Source organism: Garra rufa, chromosome 24, assembly GCF_049309525.1.
Source record: "Garra rufa chromosome 24, GarRuf1.0, whole genome shotgun sequence".
Classification (NCBI taxonomy): Eukaryota; Metazoa; Chordata; class Actinopteri; order Cypriniformes; family Cyprinidae; genus Garra; species Garra rufa.
The window spans coordinates 19,635,165-19,652,286 of NC_133384.1; the positions used below are offsets into that span (position 1 = coordinate 19,635,165).

The window sequence follows — 17,122 nt, forward strand, 5'->3', positions numbered from 1 at the left end:
TGACTCGCGCATATTTAGCCGATTTACTCACGAATTTTTTTAATCTGGCATTTGTCATTCTTGAAACGGTATACATGGACGTTTGGTCCTCTTAGACAAACAACACTTTTGCCACAGTTTTGCACGTTGTTAGGCTATATTTCTGGTTATTTCACTATGGCAGGCTTACACCGTGTCCTAACTACAAGCGACACGATTCCGCGACACGTGATAAAAGGTATCTTTTCCATGTTAATTGGAGTTTTTGTCCTAACTAGCTGCGACAGTGACATGCAAAATGTTTATTTTATTTTAGTAACCGTTTCTAACGTCGCAGCTGAAACAACAACATACAAACCATGACAATTATAATCTCAGGTATTGATTATGTGCTTTATTCAATGTTAAAAGTGTCTAATGTAAGTTTGAATATCATACTACGTGACTGCGTTATAGTTATAGCCTACTGAAATCAATAATAGATATTTACCTCTTGAAAATAAATATAAGCAAACATATACGTTAAAACTGCGAACTCAATGCGAACCAACAAGTGTTTTCCATGACAAAGATGGTATCAGTCACTCAGTATGTAGTTTTAATAATGTTAAAAAGGTTTAATATTTATGAATTAGATTAAACTTGTCCATTTCGTTGGGACTGCAGTGCACTTCTGAATGGCTGAGATATTTCAGTGTTTTTTGTCGATTTCATCCGGCTATTATAGTCACGATGTTACTTCCACGTTGAAGAATAAGGTGAATACTTTAACGTGGAAAAATATATTAAAACATTTGTATGATAATAGGGATCAGTGGCCATATTTGTGACCTTGGACCAGAAAAGTAGTCGTAAGTACCACGGGTATAAATTTGTAGCAATGGAAAAAAATACATTGTATGGGTCAAAATGATTAGCATATTAAGTAAAGATCATGTTCCATGATGGTATTTTGTAAATGTCCTACCATAAATATATATAAACTAAATTTTTAATTAGTAACAAGCATTGCTAAGAACTTAATTTGGACAATTTTAAAGGTGACTTTCTTTGCACTCTCAGATTCCAGATTCTTAAATATTAGCATCTCAGACAAATATTGCAACAAACCATGCATCAATGGAAAGCTTGTTTATTCAGCTTTCAGGTGATGTATTCATCTCGATTTAAAAAAATGTACCCATATGACTAGTTTTGAGGTCCAGGGTCACATTTTTGAGATACAAATGCTGCAAAAAGTATGAAATCTCAACATCACCCATGTATTCGCATACACAAAAGAACAAGACAAACAAGGCAGATATAAGAAAAAGCTTGACTTTTATTTTGAAGGGACAAACTACTGTCAAATGACTTGAATGAAATGAACAGCTTTAAACTGTTAAGCGTGAAAATATATAATATAAAAGAACTGCTTGGTTTTGTCTTTAGTTTCATTGAAGCAGAAAATATATACAACAAAAAAGGCAGAAGTAAGAAACACTTTGAAAAGCATCAGAGATCGAAAACATACATCAATCATGACTAATAAATACCAATCATTTCCATTTCATCGCGATGAGGTGATACATCTTTACAAGGGAATAAGAAGCTGGACTTGAATGAATGAAGCCATTAGCTTACGTGAAGGCAAAAATAAAGCAAATACATTTCTGATTGTGCATTCGTTGCTCTAAACGCATGTAGTACTGAGACAAATGAACAGGTCTTGCATGCAAATGCTTCTAACTCTGCGCCGACAGCTGAAATCTGGATGGTCGGATATGTACATCGATTCATTTCCTCAAAGCTCATTCAGAAACATACAAACTTAAACGTCTTCACTGTGAAGTGGAAACCATATGGGCAACACAAATTTGCATAATATGATACACGTTGCATAATATATGCAGGATTTTATCAACAAAACGTTTTTGAAACTACTAAATTTATACCCACAATTCATGTTGTCAGTTGTGTTCACCCAACCAGAGTACAATCTTGGTAAATTTGTTTAGGTAGTTACATCGTACGTAAACTCCCACTTTAGATTTAGCTCTGTTAATATATTACAAATGCTTCGATATTTGAAGAACAATGTGGATTTTATTTCTTAATAAAATAATTTGTCAATAAACAGATTAGAATTCTCTCAAATCTACATAGTTACAAAATGTTAATTCTCTATATCATAGGCAACGTCATTGGAAACTCTTCATTTTTAATCAATAGGTAGGTTATACAGGATCATCTCGTTCATTAAACAGCAAACAGCGACTCCTCGTGTTAACAGGCACAAAGACTAAACTTTTCTTTCGTTAAACACACCGTTCTCTTTATTGCCCGAACCGTGAATAAATTAACTTCTAATGCTGAAATGCTAAACGTGAAATAATTTAACCGAAAGTGTTACTTCATAATAGAATTATAGATTTTTAAATACTTTGCCGTTGGTGCCCCTTCCTCCACAGCTGAAACATAAAGATGTGCTTCACACAGGTTAACGTAGGTGGGAAACGTGAACAAGCTGCATTATTTCCACTTCTCCAGAGCACAGTGTGGCTCAGATAATATTCAGCTGGCATTCGGAGAAAAAAAATAAATAACTCGGTAAGAATAAATAAAAGCAATAATGGTCAACAGATATCGCAGTTAACGTTACACGATACGCTACGTAACGCGATATCTGCGGCATGTAGAATAAATTAAAAGGAAACGTTCACTTTTCTCCACCTTGTGCTGATGATCCAACACCATAAAATGGCATGAAAACAATCTTAGATTCAGAGGCGACTTGGCCAGCGTAACGCTGACCCATCTGCGCTCTGATTGGTTCATTTTTTCACAGATAAAGTGCTAACTGAGGAGCCTCTGGGGGATTCGTGTACCGTTCCCAAGGAGCCGTTTTGTGAAACGGGAGTCTTCCTCTAGCTTTGCAAAAAAAAGTACAGACCACCATCTCAAGTCTAAAAAACGACTGAGACTGAAGCCCCTCCAAAAGGGGCTGTTTAAATGCTGCTTGTTTTGGTGGAAATTCTCTGAAAAGGCGCCAAATAACAGCGATGGTCAAAATGCATTGCTTCTGAAAGCTAGAAAAAGTCCCTGAGATACATAATCAGCATTATGACTCCCATTGGTGCCCCTTCTGAATTCATATAAATAACCTTAGCAATAATAATAATAATAATAATAATAATAATAATGGTAAATGTTGATAATACCACCAAAGTGGGTGAGAAGTTCTTCACCTTCCTGGCCATATGTACAAATATTTAAAAAAAAAATCAGTCGGCCAGACTGAACTGAAATGTTAGCTGCCACAGCGATGGCAATAATGATAATAAAGATTGTTATAATAACTTAATGCTTCGCTAACATCTTAAAGGCAGATAATGCAAATATTGATATCCTGGGATGGAGGGTCTCCATTCATAAAGTAAAGGAAAAAAAAAAAACACATAGCGTTCATTTACAATCCCCAAGTTCATTTGTACAGAAGAGCCCCTGTTAGACTTTTACGGACTCCATCACCGACAGCTTCATGGCATCTTCTAGCATTTGATTGTCCGTGAAAGTGGCCGGAGGTTCTGGGACAGAATCTGACAAGCCGATTAGAGACTCCAGGAGGCACGTCCCCGGGTCGGTGGCTTGCGGAAGGCTGGGGTAAGTAGGCAACTGGAACTGAAAGAAGTTGTCCACGTGTTCATACTCCTTTAAGGAGTTGTACAACGAGCTCGGTCCGAGACAAGGAAAGCCGTCGAAGAACTCGAGATCTGATTCGGATGAAAGGCTCAAGTCCATGTAGCTAGCCGAGTGATCGATAGAGGGCGAGGGCGTGTGTGGGACGGAGTCGCTGTGGAATAGAGCGTTACCTTGATTAGCGTTCTCATCTAAGAGCTCGGACATGGCCATGCGGCTGTTGTCCGTTTGTGACGTGCTCAGCCTGTCGTCCATCATGCTGAAAATGCCGTAGCCCATCGACTCGCTCTTTTTCTGGTAGTCGCAGTTGTTGTTGTTATGCTCCCTGACAGAACAGTCCTCATTGTCTGTTTCGCTAAAGCTTAGGATTCTCGTAAGTCCGTTTTCGTCGACGTCTAATGACGACTGTTCCCTTTGAGCATTTTCGACAGATTCCGAGTCCTCGCTCTGGTTTGAAGAACTAGATGAATCGGTCATGTCGCTGCTACAGCTGTTCTCTCCCGCGGCTACTAGCTCTGAGTTGAAGTGAAACGTGGGTCTGTCTGGCGTGGTGCTGCTCTCTACTGGTTGGCTTGGGGAACTGCAGTCTGGCTGATCTTCTGAAGGAGTCTCACTCTCTGGCGTGTGCTCCTCCAGACGCTTCTCCAGCTCTAGCTTCATGATGGTGTGGATGTAGTGGGTCTGAACTCGGCTGGAGTTGAACTCGATGCGGCCTTCCGTGTTGCCACAGCCGTCTTTAGTGCAGCCACATGGGAAGGATGAATGGTCCATCTGTGTAGTCAATAAACAGTACGTTATTATTAAGAAAGTGTACATAAAATACAGCATTAATTTATATTATATATTCACAATTTTAATCCAGTCTTCAATGTCACATGATTCTTCAGAAATGTAGGAATAATATCTGTAAATATTACCCATAACCTTGGGATGGCATATTCTAAAAGGAAATCTCTCAGGGCTAAATCGCTCACCTGACATTTGATCCCAGCCAAACTACAGCTGCAGGTCTCTGGCTCGCAAAAGCCCTGGCAGTCGCATCCGCAGTCTTCTCTCGACGCACGCAACTCATGCAGTTGGCGCTTCTCATCTTTATCGATTTTCTTCACGCCAGCGGCTTTGAGGATAGCGTATCTTCTTTTAGAGGGGTAGGGATGCAGGAAGGAGCCATCATCCACGTTTACTCCACTGAGGTCGATTTCATCCTCTGGGATGTCATCGACGGTCAGCCTGTCGGCCTCTTCGGATTCCTGGGTGCCATTTTTGGTAAGCTGCCACATGAGAAAACAATATTTACATGACTACAACTTCACATCACCTTTAATGTTTGACAACAATTTGAGAAAATTAAACTCAATCATACCTTCAGCTTAAGAGCTTCCAGTTTCTCCTCCTTCAATCGGTTTTTGATTTTCTCTCGCCGTAGGTGCCGTTGTGCTATGGCGAACTCTGCTAATGTGTAGCGACGCTGGGCGCTATGCCTTTGCACCATGCCAAGGGTGCAACCTCCCCGGCTGGGCACGCTGGTGAAGCCCTGACAGCGTGGAAAGAAGAAGACCGTAACCTGGTCAAACTGCACGTTGCCTCGCCGTGTGCGCTTGGCCTTCTTCAGGATAGACGTGGCTGAGGAAAGAGAGAAAGAACGAGAGGATAAATATAAGACGTTCAGGCTTGTGGTGGACTTGAAAAGAAAACATTAAGTGGAAAACAGCAGGCGAATACATTCATGCTTGGAATTTCTTAATGGAAAATTAACAGCACATGTCTGAGAGAGAAAAGAGAGTGGTGGAAAAAAAAAAAAGAAATTTCAGTTCCTAGTATCTCATTGGGGAGTATTTGAGTAGGATGTGTGCCAAGCCTAATGGGAAGACTTGGAGTGGGGGAGTCTCTTGTGTAAACATCTAGAACATATTAACGTTGTTGCGTGTGCACCAAGTCGCCACTAGATGGCAGGCTACACATATCAAATCAGCCTAGACCTACAACCATACTACAAATAATATTCCAGCACTGAACATTCGAACAGATGTGCAAACAGTTCAGCTAATAGTTTTCGGGTCAAATCCAGTCATATGCAAAGACAACTGCATTCTTCTTCGCTCGTGTCTGACAAACAATCCACCCAGGAATTTCCTCTTTGGCGCTGAAGTGTGCAAGGAGAATAACATCCAAAATCACAACCCAGCGGCTGGATGATCTGGTAGTCTGAGGTTTTTGGAAGTGGTGAGGGCACTCAAGACATTTGCTATTTAACAACATACACCCCATCTTTATACAAGACAGGCCATCTGTCCGCACTTTCCTTGCAAATTATTCCTACAACCAGCCAAAAATCTGCATTTACCGAATGAATCAGTCAATGTCAGTGGTTGAAGCATCTCAAAGGGGAAAGGAATTTTCTTCTTTAAACAAAAAAAAAAAAAAAACATATTTTTTACTCGTAAATTCCTTGTCCTCTTTGCAGCAATACTTGATGTTGAATTGTTAGCCTCTGTGAGAGAGAAGCACATTCTCCCTTGGGGCCACCAGCTCACCGATTGTTATCTAAAGGGAATGAAGGAGATGGATCTCACTGTGCCTACAGCTGGTTTATATTAGACTTGCAATGGTGGGAACTCATCCTTGCACGTTTTTCTATCTAAAAGCTTGTGCAAATATGTTTTGCTCATCTAATGAAAAAAGTTTGATGTGAGCATTTGTGGCTTCCATGGACCATCTCAGAAATACAACAGCGTGTTATTGTTTGAAGAACAGAGCTGGTTTTGGAGATAAGAGTAAGCAAGCACTGACTTCTCAGTGACATCTCAGTTACGCAATAAGACAGTCTGATTCTGGTGACTCCATCTATCTAATATGCTCAAAAAATTATACTCTGTGGATGTTAGTCAGAGCTGAGGCATGTTTTATTTTAAGTCAATGGAAACAAGACAATGAGGGACAAAGAACATGTTCAGTGGTTTGTACTTGAGTGTGTTGTTGCCAACCATTATGCAACACCGAAAATGCATCCAAAAATCTTCAGAAAACATGGTTTGTGAATGTTAGACATGTGCAAGCTACTGAACAGACTGTACACTACTATTCAACAGTTTGGGACAGTAAGATTTGTGTTACTTTTGTTCAGCAAGGATGCATTTAGTTGGATTTAAAGGGACAGGAAATGCAAAACGCGTTTCCACAAATATTTAGCATCCAAAAAACACTGACCACTAACTTTGAAATAAAAGTATACGTCTGTCACTCACAGCTTTGTGTTCATTCTCGTCGAATTACATACGCCGTCTACCCTGACAATGCTCCATTCTCTGACTTTGTTTCATAAACACAAGCAGACAGCCGTATCGTTTCCCTTCCTCTTCTCTTCATCCTTGTCTTCCTGCTCCGTGCCCCTCTTGCCTTTCTCAGCACCTGTGCTGGGTTCATGCCCGGTGCTCAGACAAAGCTCTGCGTTCATTCTGTCTCCGTCACATGGCACACTCACTGGCTCCTTGCCCTGCCATACTGGGAAACTCACACAACTGTTTGCTTTCCCTACCCTGACTCACCCCAACAACCTGGAGGAGGTGACCTCGTGAATGGGGCATGCATTAAAACATCCTGTGTAATTAGTCGCATCCATGCAATTAACCTCGGACCTTCTTTTATCTCAGTAACACCTTATCAGGAAGGACACATGGCTGTAAACCTTACAGACCTTATGCATAAAAAAAACAATGGAAATGTGAGTCTGACAAGTCCACCTTGAAGACTTTTTGCTTTCGACTTATCGACTGGAGCTGAGTAAATTGTTTTTGGATTACTGTGATGTTATTATCAGCTTTTGGACTCTCATTCTGACCCATTCACTGCAGAGGATCCATTGGTAAGCAAGTGTTGTAATGCTAAATTTCTTCAAATATTTTACGATGAACAAACAGACTTCCCTACATCTTGCATCTTATTCAAAGAAAAAATTAGTACTTCAAGAGGGGAAACTTACTGTTTAAGGATGTTGCAGGGGAGCTAGGGTTGCTGGGAGTTGAATCCAGAGTGTCGGAGTAGCAGCTCTCCCCATCCGAGTCCCACTCCGAGTAGGCAGAGGAGGAGAGAGAGGAAGGGGAGGAGGAAGAGTAGCACTGGTCCTCCTCCACCTCCTCATACTTCCTCTTAAGAACCCCGCTCATGGCGCTAGCGTTTGGCTATCTGTGGAAAACAAGCAAAGACAGAAAAGAGTGTTAAAAGGGCAAAAATGAAATTTGTTTTGCAGCGCTTGGATGTTATCGGCAAATGTAGCACTGTTATTGCATGTCCAGTGAGGTTTTTAAATACAGGCTATGAGCATTACTCTCCAAACAAGCAGCTGACCACGCTTTATGCTGCCTCTGAGCGGTGAGGAAAACAGGAAGCAATCAATCACGTCCCTCTGCTGCAAGTCAACAATTACCAGACCCTTCACCTACTTCCAAATCCAATCGCTTAGACAAATACATTGATTAGGATGGGGGTTGATTACATAGCCACATTAGTGAGGAGGGGAAATTTAGGTTACCCCACTCGAAAAACCCACACAAGCCAGAGCCGGTAGCGGCAATTACGCTTTACACAGCTGCTAAATGCATTTTATGAGACTCTGTAGTAAATGTGTGTACAGCTTGGCACAGTAAACATGTTTATGTAAGCCCAGACTGCATTTGTCGCTGCTCCTGTGGAGAGGTTGCTTATTGGGCAATAAAAGCAATCAATCCTTTGGCAGGAAGAGTCTAGCCGGTGCCCACCAGCTTTTAAGGGTCAGAGCCGGTGCAGCACAGCGGCGTTTACACAAAACCATCATTTGATACTGGCGGCTGTGGACTCGTTTGTTTCTCTGCCCTGAGATAAACCCCAGTCAGCTAGTTCACCTCAGGCTCGGCCTCTCGATGCACTCCACAGCTCAGAGGAGTTCGTGCTGAAACAGGCAGAATGGAAGGAAGGAAGGAAGAACAAAGGGAAAAATGGAAAGCTTTGATTTAGAGATAAGAGTTTTCACTGCTGCTTGAAGATGTGAGCGCTATGCTAACTGGACAATGAAAGACTAAGTGATAATGAGCAGTAAATAAGTGTTTTAGAACAAGCTTCCCAGCAAGACAAGCCACTTCGAAGAAAAAGTGACAGACGGTCATGACTGGCAGATTACACATCTCATGATGTTGGTCTATGTGTGTCATCGACAAAAAAAATAATAAAGAGCCAAATGAGACTGATTCATCCCTGCCATATAGAGTGTGACTAACACAATATGACTCAATAGTAGTCTGCCATTTGCCTAAAAATCAACCCTTGGCACTTAATGTTATAATAATGGGTGGGTACTAATATTTCTGGTTCCAAAAGATAAAAAGAGTTCAAACTGACCACTGTAATTAACTGACTTTAATCAGTTTTTAGCAGTCAATAATGCATTTGTGTAACAATACAGTCAACATTTGAAGTGGATCAAAAGTTAAAGTTGTCCTAAAAAAGGTTTAGATCCACTTTAAATGTCGACTACTATAGTTTAGTATTTTAATATTGGTGATTTTTCCATTATTGATCATAACAGAAACATAATATTTGTTCATCCCTCATCTTCAGACACAAGTATGTAGACTTGTGTAGGTCATTTTGTTTACAAGCAGAACTTCTATTTCTGTGCCTGTGTGTTTCACACATTCGCAAATGTGCCAGACATCGAGGGCACGTCTGTGCCGTCTGCACATTCAACCGCGTCTGCCAAATACCGCTGCCAAGGTGAGTCTTTATCTTCGTCTGAACCTGACAATATCTTCCACGAGTCAAACTTATCTGCTCGTGCAACACCAGCTCGAACCCCGACAAGAGGAAATATAGTTGGAAAGTTACGCAATGGTTTGTGCCACACTCCAACGAACAAATGACACAGCAAATAGCGGACTTGTCTGAAAACAGCAATGGTCTATTTTTATTGCAAACAGTATGTGTCCAGATCTGTCCTCATTTGCATCAGGGAGCGTGAACCCTTACATGCTCCGTCTTGATTGAAAACAAGCAGCTTTGTGCACAGACAAGCCCAGAGGAACAGCTTTTTATACAACCGGCAAGATGACAAGAGAGAACCTGACACTTGACTCCCGCCACACAAAGAAAAAAAACAAAGAATTCATCCTCATCTGCTTATTTGACTAGTAAATTGGCTTTCGCCTTTTCTCAACGTCACATTTCGAGGCTTTGTATAAGAAACTACCTGGAAAGGTTTCTCATTCGAGAAAGAAAAAGAGAGAATCCCTGAGGACGGCATGCATGCCTACCAAGCAGAGGAGTTTTAATTAAGGACTCTGGACAGTGAGATAGAGGGGGGAGAGAGAGAGTGCGAAACCTGGGTGTTAGAAGTGGGTCATTGTCTCTTGACTGCAGCCTACCTGACACATTGATTTGTTAATCTTGCTTAACGGGCAGAAACAATGGCGACGAGCTAATCCCAGGAACAAGAGAGGGGGGATGCGAGGGGCTCAGCTGGAGGTCAATCTGGAGCTTGTCCTGTTGCACTCCAACATCAGCGGCGAGTAAAAATATGAGGTAGAATCTCACAAATGCACAGTCAAAACACACATAAATCCGCTACAGAGCAAGTCTGGATTTCACATCCAGGCAGAAGCTGTCACCGGCGAAGTATTCCAGAAGCTCCGTGCACTGGAGCATAAATTATGCAGGACTGATATTCCAACAAAGGCAGTGCACTGATGAGGTATTTTCAAAGCTTCGTTAAAACTTCTAGAACTCCCCCGCTTATCCTGCTTCCAAAAACCAGCCTCTCGGCAAACAGTGGAATCCCGACCTGGTCTTACGCAAGAGTGTCGACTTTGCCCCTCCAGCTCACGGCTTCCATCCAGATGATAATCAGCAGCATGTAGCTCATCCAAAAAGTGCAACTGTGATAGCAGCCTGCGAAAGAGGGTGTAAAAACCCTTGCGAGATAAGTGGAATCCAGATTCCACAATAGAAACTCTCCCCCTGCTGGTCAGCCCTTAAGAACTGCAGTCAGGGAGGAGGAGGGAGGCTTGTGTTGTGCCGATCATCACTCTAGATGTTCAGCTAAGCCAGAGACATACTGTTCCTGAACCTCAACCCATGCAGAGTACACATTCATCCCAAATAGGAGCGTGTGCTGATGTGGGAGGAGGGTAGCCGGCGAGAACTTTAAACAAATAAATAATGCGATGTCTCCAGCCCACAGGAATTCTCCCCTGGCAACGGCGACACATTCTGTAATAGTCTATCTATCCCAGATGTGTCTGCGTATTCCAGACCGCTATTGCCCAAGAGGAACCACCTCAGACAGACACATCTATAAAAACACCTGACGGGGCGTCACGAGTCAATGATTACATTATTAGGGTGGGGATGATTTTTCTCTCTTCACAGGCTCTCTTCATCATACTCTGCATTTACAAATTTAAAATACACAGACAAAGATTTATAAACACCACACTTTGGGCTGCATGTATGAAATTTACTTATGAAATTTCATACATGCATGTATGAAATTTACATTACTGACATGCAAAGTGATATTTAGTATCTGACTAACTTAACTGACTAACTTAACTCTAACACTGGTTTTCAAGTGGAGCCCAGGGAAAGGTTTAGAGTAAATAAAATAAGTTACTTAAATAACACATCTAACAGTGCTATAGTGAGTAGAAAAAAAATATTTACACAGATTTGCTGTGTTCAATTTTAGGTTGGTGGTCCCTCAAATTAGGATGAGCATATGTTACCCTGGACCACAGAATTATTCATAAGGGTACATTTTTTTTTAAACTGAGATTTATGCATTATCTGGAATCTGAAGGTGCAAAAAAAAAAAAAAATCTAAATATTGAGAAAAATCACCTTTAAATTTTGTCCAAATTAGGTTCTTAGCAATGCATATTACTAATCAAAACTTAGGAAATTTATAAAATATTCATGGCACATGATCTTTACTTAATATCCTAATGATTTTTGGCATAAAAGCAAAAAACGATTATTTTGACCCATACAATGTATTTTTTGCTATTGCTACAAATATACCCGTGCGACTTATGACTGGTTTTGTGGTCCAGGGTCACACATATTTGGGCTTCTGTGACATCTTAAAACACCCTCTAAAAACCATTTCACAGTTTTGAGTGAATCAATCCTCACATTTTAACTCAACGAGTGGAAAATATGATCGCTCAGGAAACTGCCTAAACCGAAAGGCGATATTTCCATCACACACGGAACAATTTGCATCAATATCCGAAATGCAAACTTCCAACAGAGTGCGCAAAGTGTAGCTTCCTCGAGAAGTCATCAGCATGAGTTTGTTCTAACTAACCTAAAACAAATACTGGCCATCTTTACCAGTCTCTTAAGACTCCCAAGGGAGAGTATTCATGTGTGTGTCTAGGGTGGGGGAGCTCAGGGGTCACCCGATCACGTCTGGGGCGCTCACTGGTACCTCACAAGCTGGGAGGAATGTTAGAGAGTGACAAAACAGATGGGATCCCTCTGCTTCTAGGTTTTAGAGACATCAGGACCTCCACCTCCCCCAGTACAAACTGAACTATCCCAAATAGGAACACCCAGTCTGTGGGTGGGAGCTGACATGATAAAAAGATGACATGTTGTGATGCACACTAATGATGTTAACATCATCTCGGTTAAAAGGTATGGCTGGTTTAGACGACACGTGAAGACTCTTAAGAAGAGGGAAGGAACTTACCAGCTGACTGATTCACTAGAAAAAAACTACGGTACACGTGCAAGTTCACACCTCATCAACCCAGAAGTAGGCAAACAACATGTTTATCAAACAGGACCCATAAAAGAGTTTAACGTGCAGCCCAATTCAAAACAACACAACTCACTTGTGACCTTTAGTTTTTAAAAGGCATAAAACACAAAACACAGACAAATATTTAGAAACACCAAGTATGAAAGTTTACAATACTGACATTCAAAGTAAAATTTAGTATCTGACTAAGACAATAATTCTAACTTAACTGGTTTTCAAACTAGGGTCCAGGCAAGTTTAGAAAAAATTAAACTTCAAGTTTCTACTATATGAGTAGAAACAAATATTTACAGTAAGAATTGCTGTGTTAAATTTTAGGACAAACACAAACACATTGTTTGTGCAAACAAATTCGACGGACACAGTGTTTGAGTGCGTTTATTGTTCAACATAAACACACTCAAACTTTAGAAACGTGCACTAATACACGAAAAAGATCACAACAACAAGTACTCCCGAGCTGGTATTTTGTCAATACACCAAGACAAGTTTACATATAAGCTCTTAAATCCACTTTCAAACATTCAGGGGCTGACTGTTTACCTCAGAAAAGAATCCAGCGAATATGTAAGTAACAAACGAGGGCGAAACGAGAACATTATGTTACATTTCACCTCAGTTATTTCAATCACGCCGCGCACAACCTATCACCAATTGTTGAATCTTCTCTCCTTGTGATTGATCAATCAATCACAGCAAGCATTGCATATTTAAAGGGCTACAAACTTTTCTAATATATCATCGGAATCAAAACGCTTGCTTTCAAAGAAAGAAAGAAAACGTTGTTGTTAGTGAACCCTTCACACACACACATATTTGTGTGTATGGATTTATAATGACCTCGACCAAGCTCGGATCAACTAAGGTATCTCTCAAACCTGCTTTCAGCCTTGCGTGCACCCGCGGTGACGTCACTGAGGACTGGAAGTGCATGTGAGGCTGAGAGCAGATCTGCAGGCAGACTATTGAAATGATGCGGTGTGGCACCTTAAGGAGTCGCTCTCGCTTCAGAAGACACACCAGCACTATAAACGTGAACGAGGAATGCACTCAACACATAACACACACACATCCAAACCAGCAATTAAGGCTTATCGGATATGGTCCACTATGTTGGAATTCTGCCAATGGATCCGAACCGAGAATTATCAATTTTCTCTGTTTGACAGAGAAAACGCTTTTGTGTTTACTCTGAACACTAATAAACCGTTTAAGAGTTTATTAGTTAACAAAATGAACAAAATAGTGATTTATATTTAAAACGCAAGACAATGGTGAATAATGTAAACTTTAGTTAGTTTTTTTTTCTTCTATGTCACGGCGGCACCTTGCTTTTTAAACAGTTACACAACGCGTTTTATCTGTTTACACTGGCCGACAAAAGAACATTGAAACTATCTGGCTGGACTCCAGCACCGAGGTTTGCCTATTAGACACATTACAAGTGCCGCCTTAAACAGCGCGGAGCTCCGCTACTCACCGATAACGTGTCCGATCAGCATTAGTATATCACAAAAGAGAGAAAACGAAGAAGCGGTAATAATCCAAGAGATACGACGCGGCGCGTTTATCCGTATAGAGATCCCGTTGTGTCCGTGCGGCTATTGTGCGCTCGCTCGGCGTACTGAAGCGGCAGCTGAAGCTGTTCCTCTTGTCTGAAGCAGACGGCTGAGCAGCGCAGTCTTTTCGTCAGTGGAAAACTCCCTCCTGGCGTGTGACGCAGGCGGTGACACTGCCCACGCGCCGCTTCCTGCCTTCCGCGCGGAGCGACACTCCTCCTGACGCGCTCTCATCCTGACAGAAAATCACTATAGTAACATGCTTGAGAAAGGACCGGAACACAATAACCGCGGGTTATGGGAAACAGTAAACGTTTCACTACCCTGAAAAAGATGTATTGTAACAGTGTAACGTAAGTAGTTCCTGTTCATTGTAGTAGCTAAGCTAGTAAATAGCAATTCCTAAAACACTGTAAGACCTTATAGAATCTTTCTGCTAGTTTATGTAACAATGTTGCCTAATAACACATTACTATGTTAACTATGGTAAACAATAGCCTATTATATAACATTTAGGCTATTTAATGTATAACGATTTTAATTTATTTTAAGGTTTCTTTTTAAATTCTTTTTTTAAATTTTAACATTTAGGCTTTCCTGCAGTCTTGATTTTTATATTGATATTGAATAGGCTAAATAAAATATATGCAGTTTGATGTTGTCTGGGTGGTTATTATTCATCATTTCCTGAGTCAGCCTCCACTGAATTAGTGAGTCATAAATCTTTTGCATCATTTAGTAGTAAATCCTGTTTTACTTTTGCATCATTCAGTAGTAGAACTTGTAAAACCATTGCCTAATTTATTGGTCGGGTTGTAGACGTGCTGTATGGACATACAAACTCTCAGACATACTGAATAAGTCATTTGATTACAGTGGAAGTCCATGGAAAGGCAATTCAGAGAATTGTTTCTATAAAGAAATTTTTTTTTAATTAAATTTAATTTTTTAAAGAACATACTGGGAACTCAAAAAAAACCTTTTTAATTAAATTCACATTTTTGTAGAATATACTCTAGAATAAAATAAAATTAAATATTTAAAAAATCAATTTAGATTAACTTTTTTTGCTTAATATACTGGGAACTAAATATAAAATAAAATTATACTAAATATAAAAAATAAAATCTAAATATTTTTTATTTTTGTAGATTATACTGGGAACTCTAAAAATAAAATAAAATTAAATTAAGCTAAATAAAAAACTTGAAGAATATACTGGGAAATATATTTAAAAAATTTTTTATAGAATTTACTCTAAAATAAAATAAAAATTAAATTAAATTATTTTTGAAGAATAAACTGGGAACTAAATATAAAATAAAATGTAAATTCATTTCTATTTAAATTACGTATTTTTAAAGAATATACTGAAAACTCCCAAAATAAATAAAATAAAATATATTTAAAAAAAAACTGAATTAAATTAAATTTACATTTTTTGTAGAATATACTCTAAAATAAAAAATGTTAAAAAATATTTAAAAAACAAATTAAAATGTAAATTAAATTAAATTATTTTTGAATAATATACTAAGAACTCCAATAAAATAAAATATATTTAAAAAATTAATTTTAAATTTAATTTAGTTAAATGTATTTTTTTAGAATATATTTTAAAATAAAATAAAAGTAAATATATAAAAACATTTTTTTTTTTTTTTTCAAATTGAATTAAATTATTTTTGAAGAATTTACTGGGAACAAAATATAAAATAAATATAAATTAATATAAATTAAATTATTTTTTAAGAATATACTGAGAACTAAATATTATAATATAATAATTAAAATATATATATAAAAAAATTAAATTACAAATTTTTATTTTGTAGAATATACTGGGAATAAAACATTTAATTAAAATATATTAAAATATGTTTTAAGAAAACACTGGGAACTCCAAAAAAATAAAATAAAATAAATTTTAAAAATTACATTTTAAATAAAGTAAAATTTAATATTTTTTTTAATAAACTCTTAAAAGAAATTAATAATAAAATACATTTAAATTTAATTAAATATATTTTTTAAATATACTGGGAACTAAATATAAAATAAAATATTAAGAAAATTAAAATAAATGAAATTATTTTTATTTTGTAGAATATCTCAACTCACAAAATAAAATAAAATAAAACAAAACCACACAAAGCTATTGTGTCTAGTCACATGACTTGGTATACATTTTTTTGTACATTTATTAAAGTCCATGTAAAGGCAATTCAGAGAATTGTTTCTAAACACATTAGAAATGTATCACTTTCCTGTGAGTGGGCGTGGTTTCAGTGCTGACAGGGGACACGCCCCCAGCATTTGAGAGCAGAGAATACTGTTTTTGGTTTTTCAAGATATTGATACCTCATTTTATGTACTTGCCTTTTTTTACCATTCAAAATTTGGCTGGGTGGTAAACAACACATTCTGTGGTGTCACAAACTCAGAACACATTAATATTGCTTTACACAAACCTGAAAAAAGTTCGACTGGAGCTTAAAGCAAGTTCGAGGTGAATCACAGTGATTTCAAGTAGGCTATGACTGAGCATTGCGTCTCCTCCTATCTAAAGCATCAGTGTGACAGCTGTGTCATCATTAACTGCGCACGCCTGCATGACACAGAACTCCACTAATGCAGTATTTATCAGAATGGTGCACAGCGCAGACGTGTTTAGGAGGAGTAAACTTTCAGTTTCTAGAGAAAAAGGGAGTGCTGCCAGTATCAACACAGGTGTAAAACGTTTGGGTGGAGACAACAAAAGACAGCTAGTGTTTGTGTACAGAGCATAATAATCAAACACAGGACCACGGCCCTTATTTTAAAGGGCTTCGGTCCTCGGGGTCCTATCCCAAGACAAATAGGCAGGTCTGATGGCATGCTGAGAATCACAGCTCTGCTGTTGTTGCAATGCACAAACCACTATTCTTGAGCACTTTATAGTCAATGTTGCTGTTTACGTTAGCAATTCTGTGTTCATGTTACTAATAAGTGTTTACTTATGATTCATGAGTGTTGGTTACTTATTAGTGCACGTGTTGAGACACCTGGAATGTACTTTAGATAGTCTCTTCCTGATTAACTTGGCTGTCGCCTACATGCTTTTAAACACAGT

The 17,122-nt window shown here is 38.8% G+C and overlaps 1 protein-coding gene across 1 annotated transcript; it reads right to left on the reverse strand.

The window, feature by feature from the left end:
* Positions 1-1,282: 1,282 nt before the first annotated feature.
* On the reverse strand, positions 1,283-14,105 carry csrnp1b (cysteine-serine-rich nuclear protein 1b). Its single transcript, XM_073830707.1, has 5 exons — positions 13,932-14,105; positions 7,637-7,839; positions 5,021-5,280; positions 4,632-4,928; positions 1,283-4,428 (listed from the first exon to the last, which is right to left on the reverse strand). Exons 2-5 carry the CDS (start codon positions 7,818-7,820, stop codon positions 3,466-3,468), a joined length of 1,704 nt encoding a protein of 567 aa, XP_073686808.1. The 5' UTR covers positions 7,821-7,839; positions 13,932-14,105; the 3' UTR covers positions 1,283-3,465.
* Between the last annotated feature and the right edge of the window lie 3,017 nt (positions 14,106-17,122).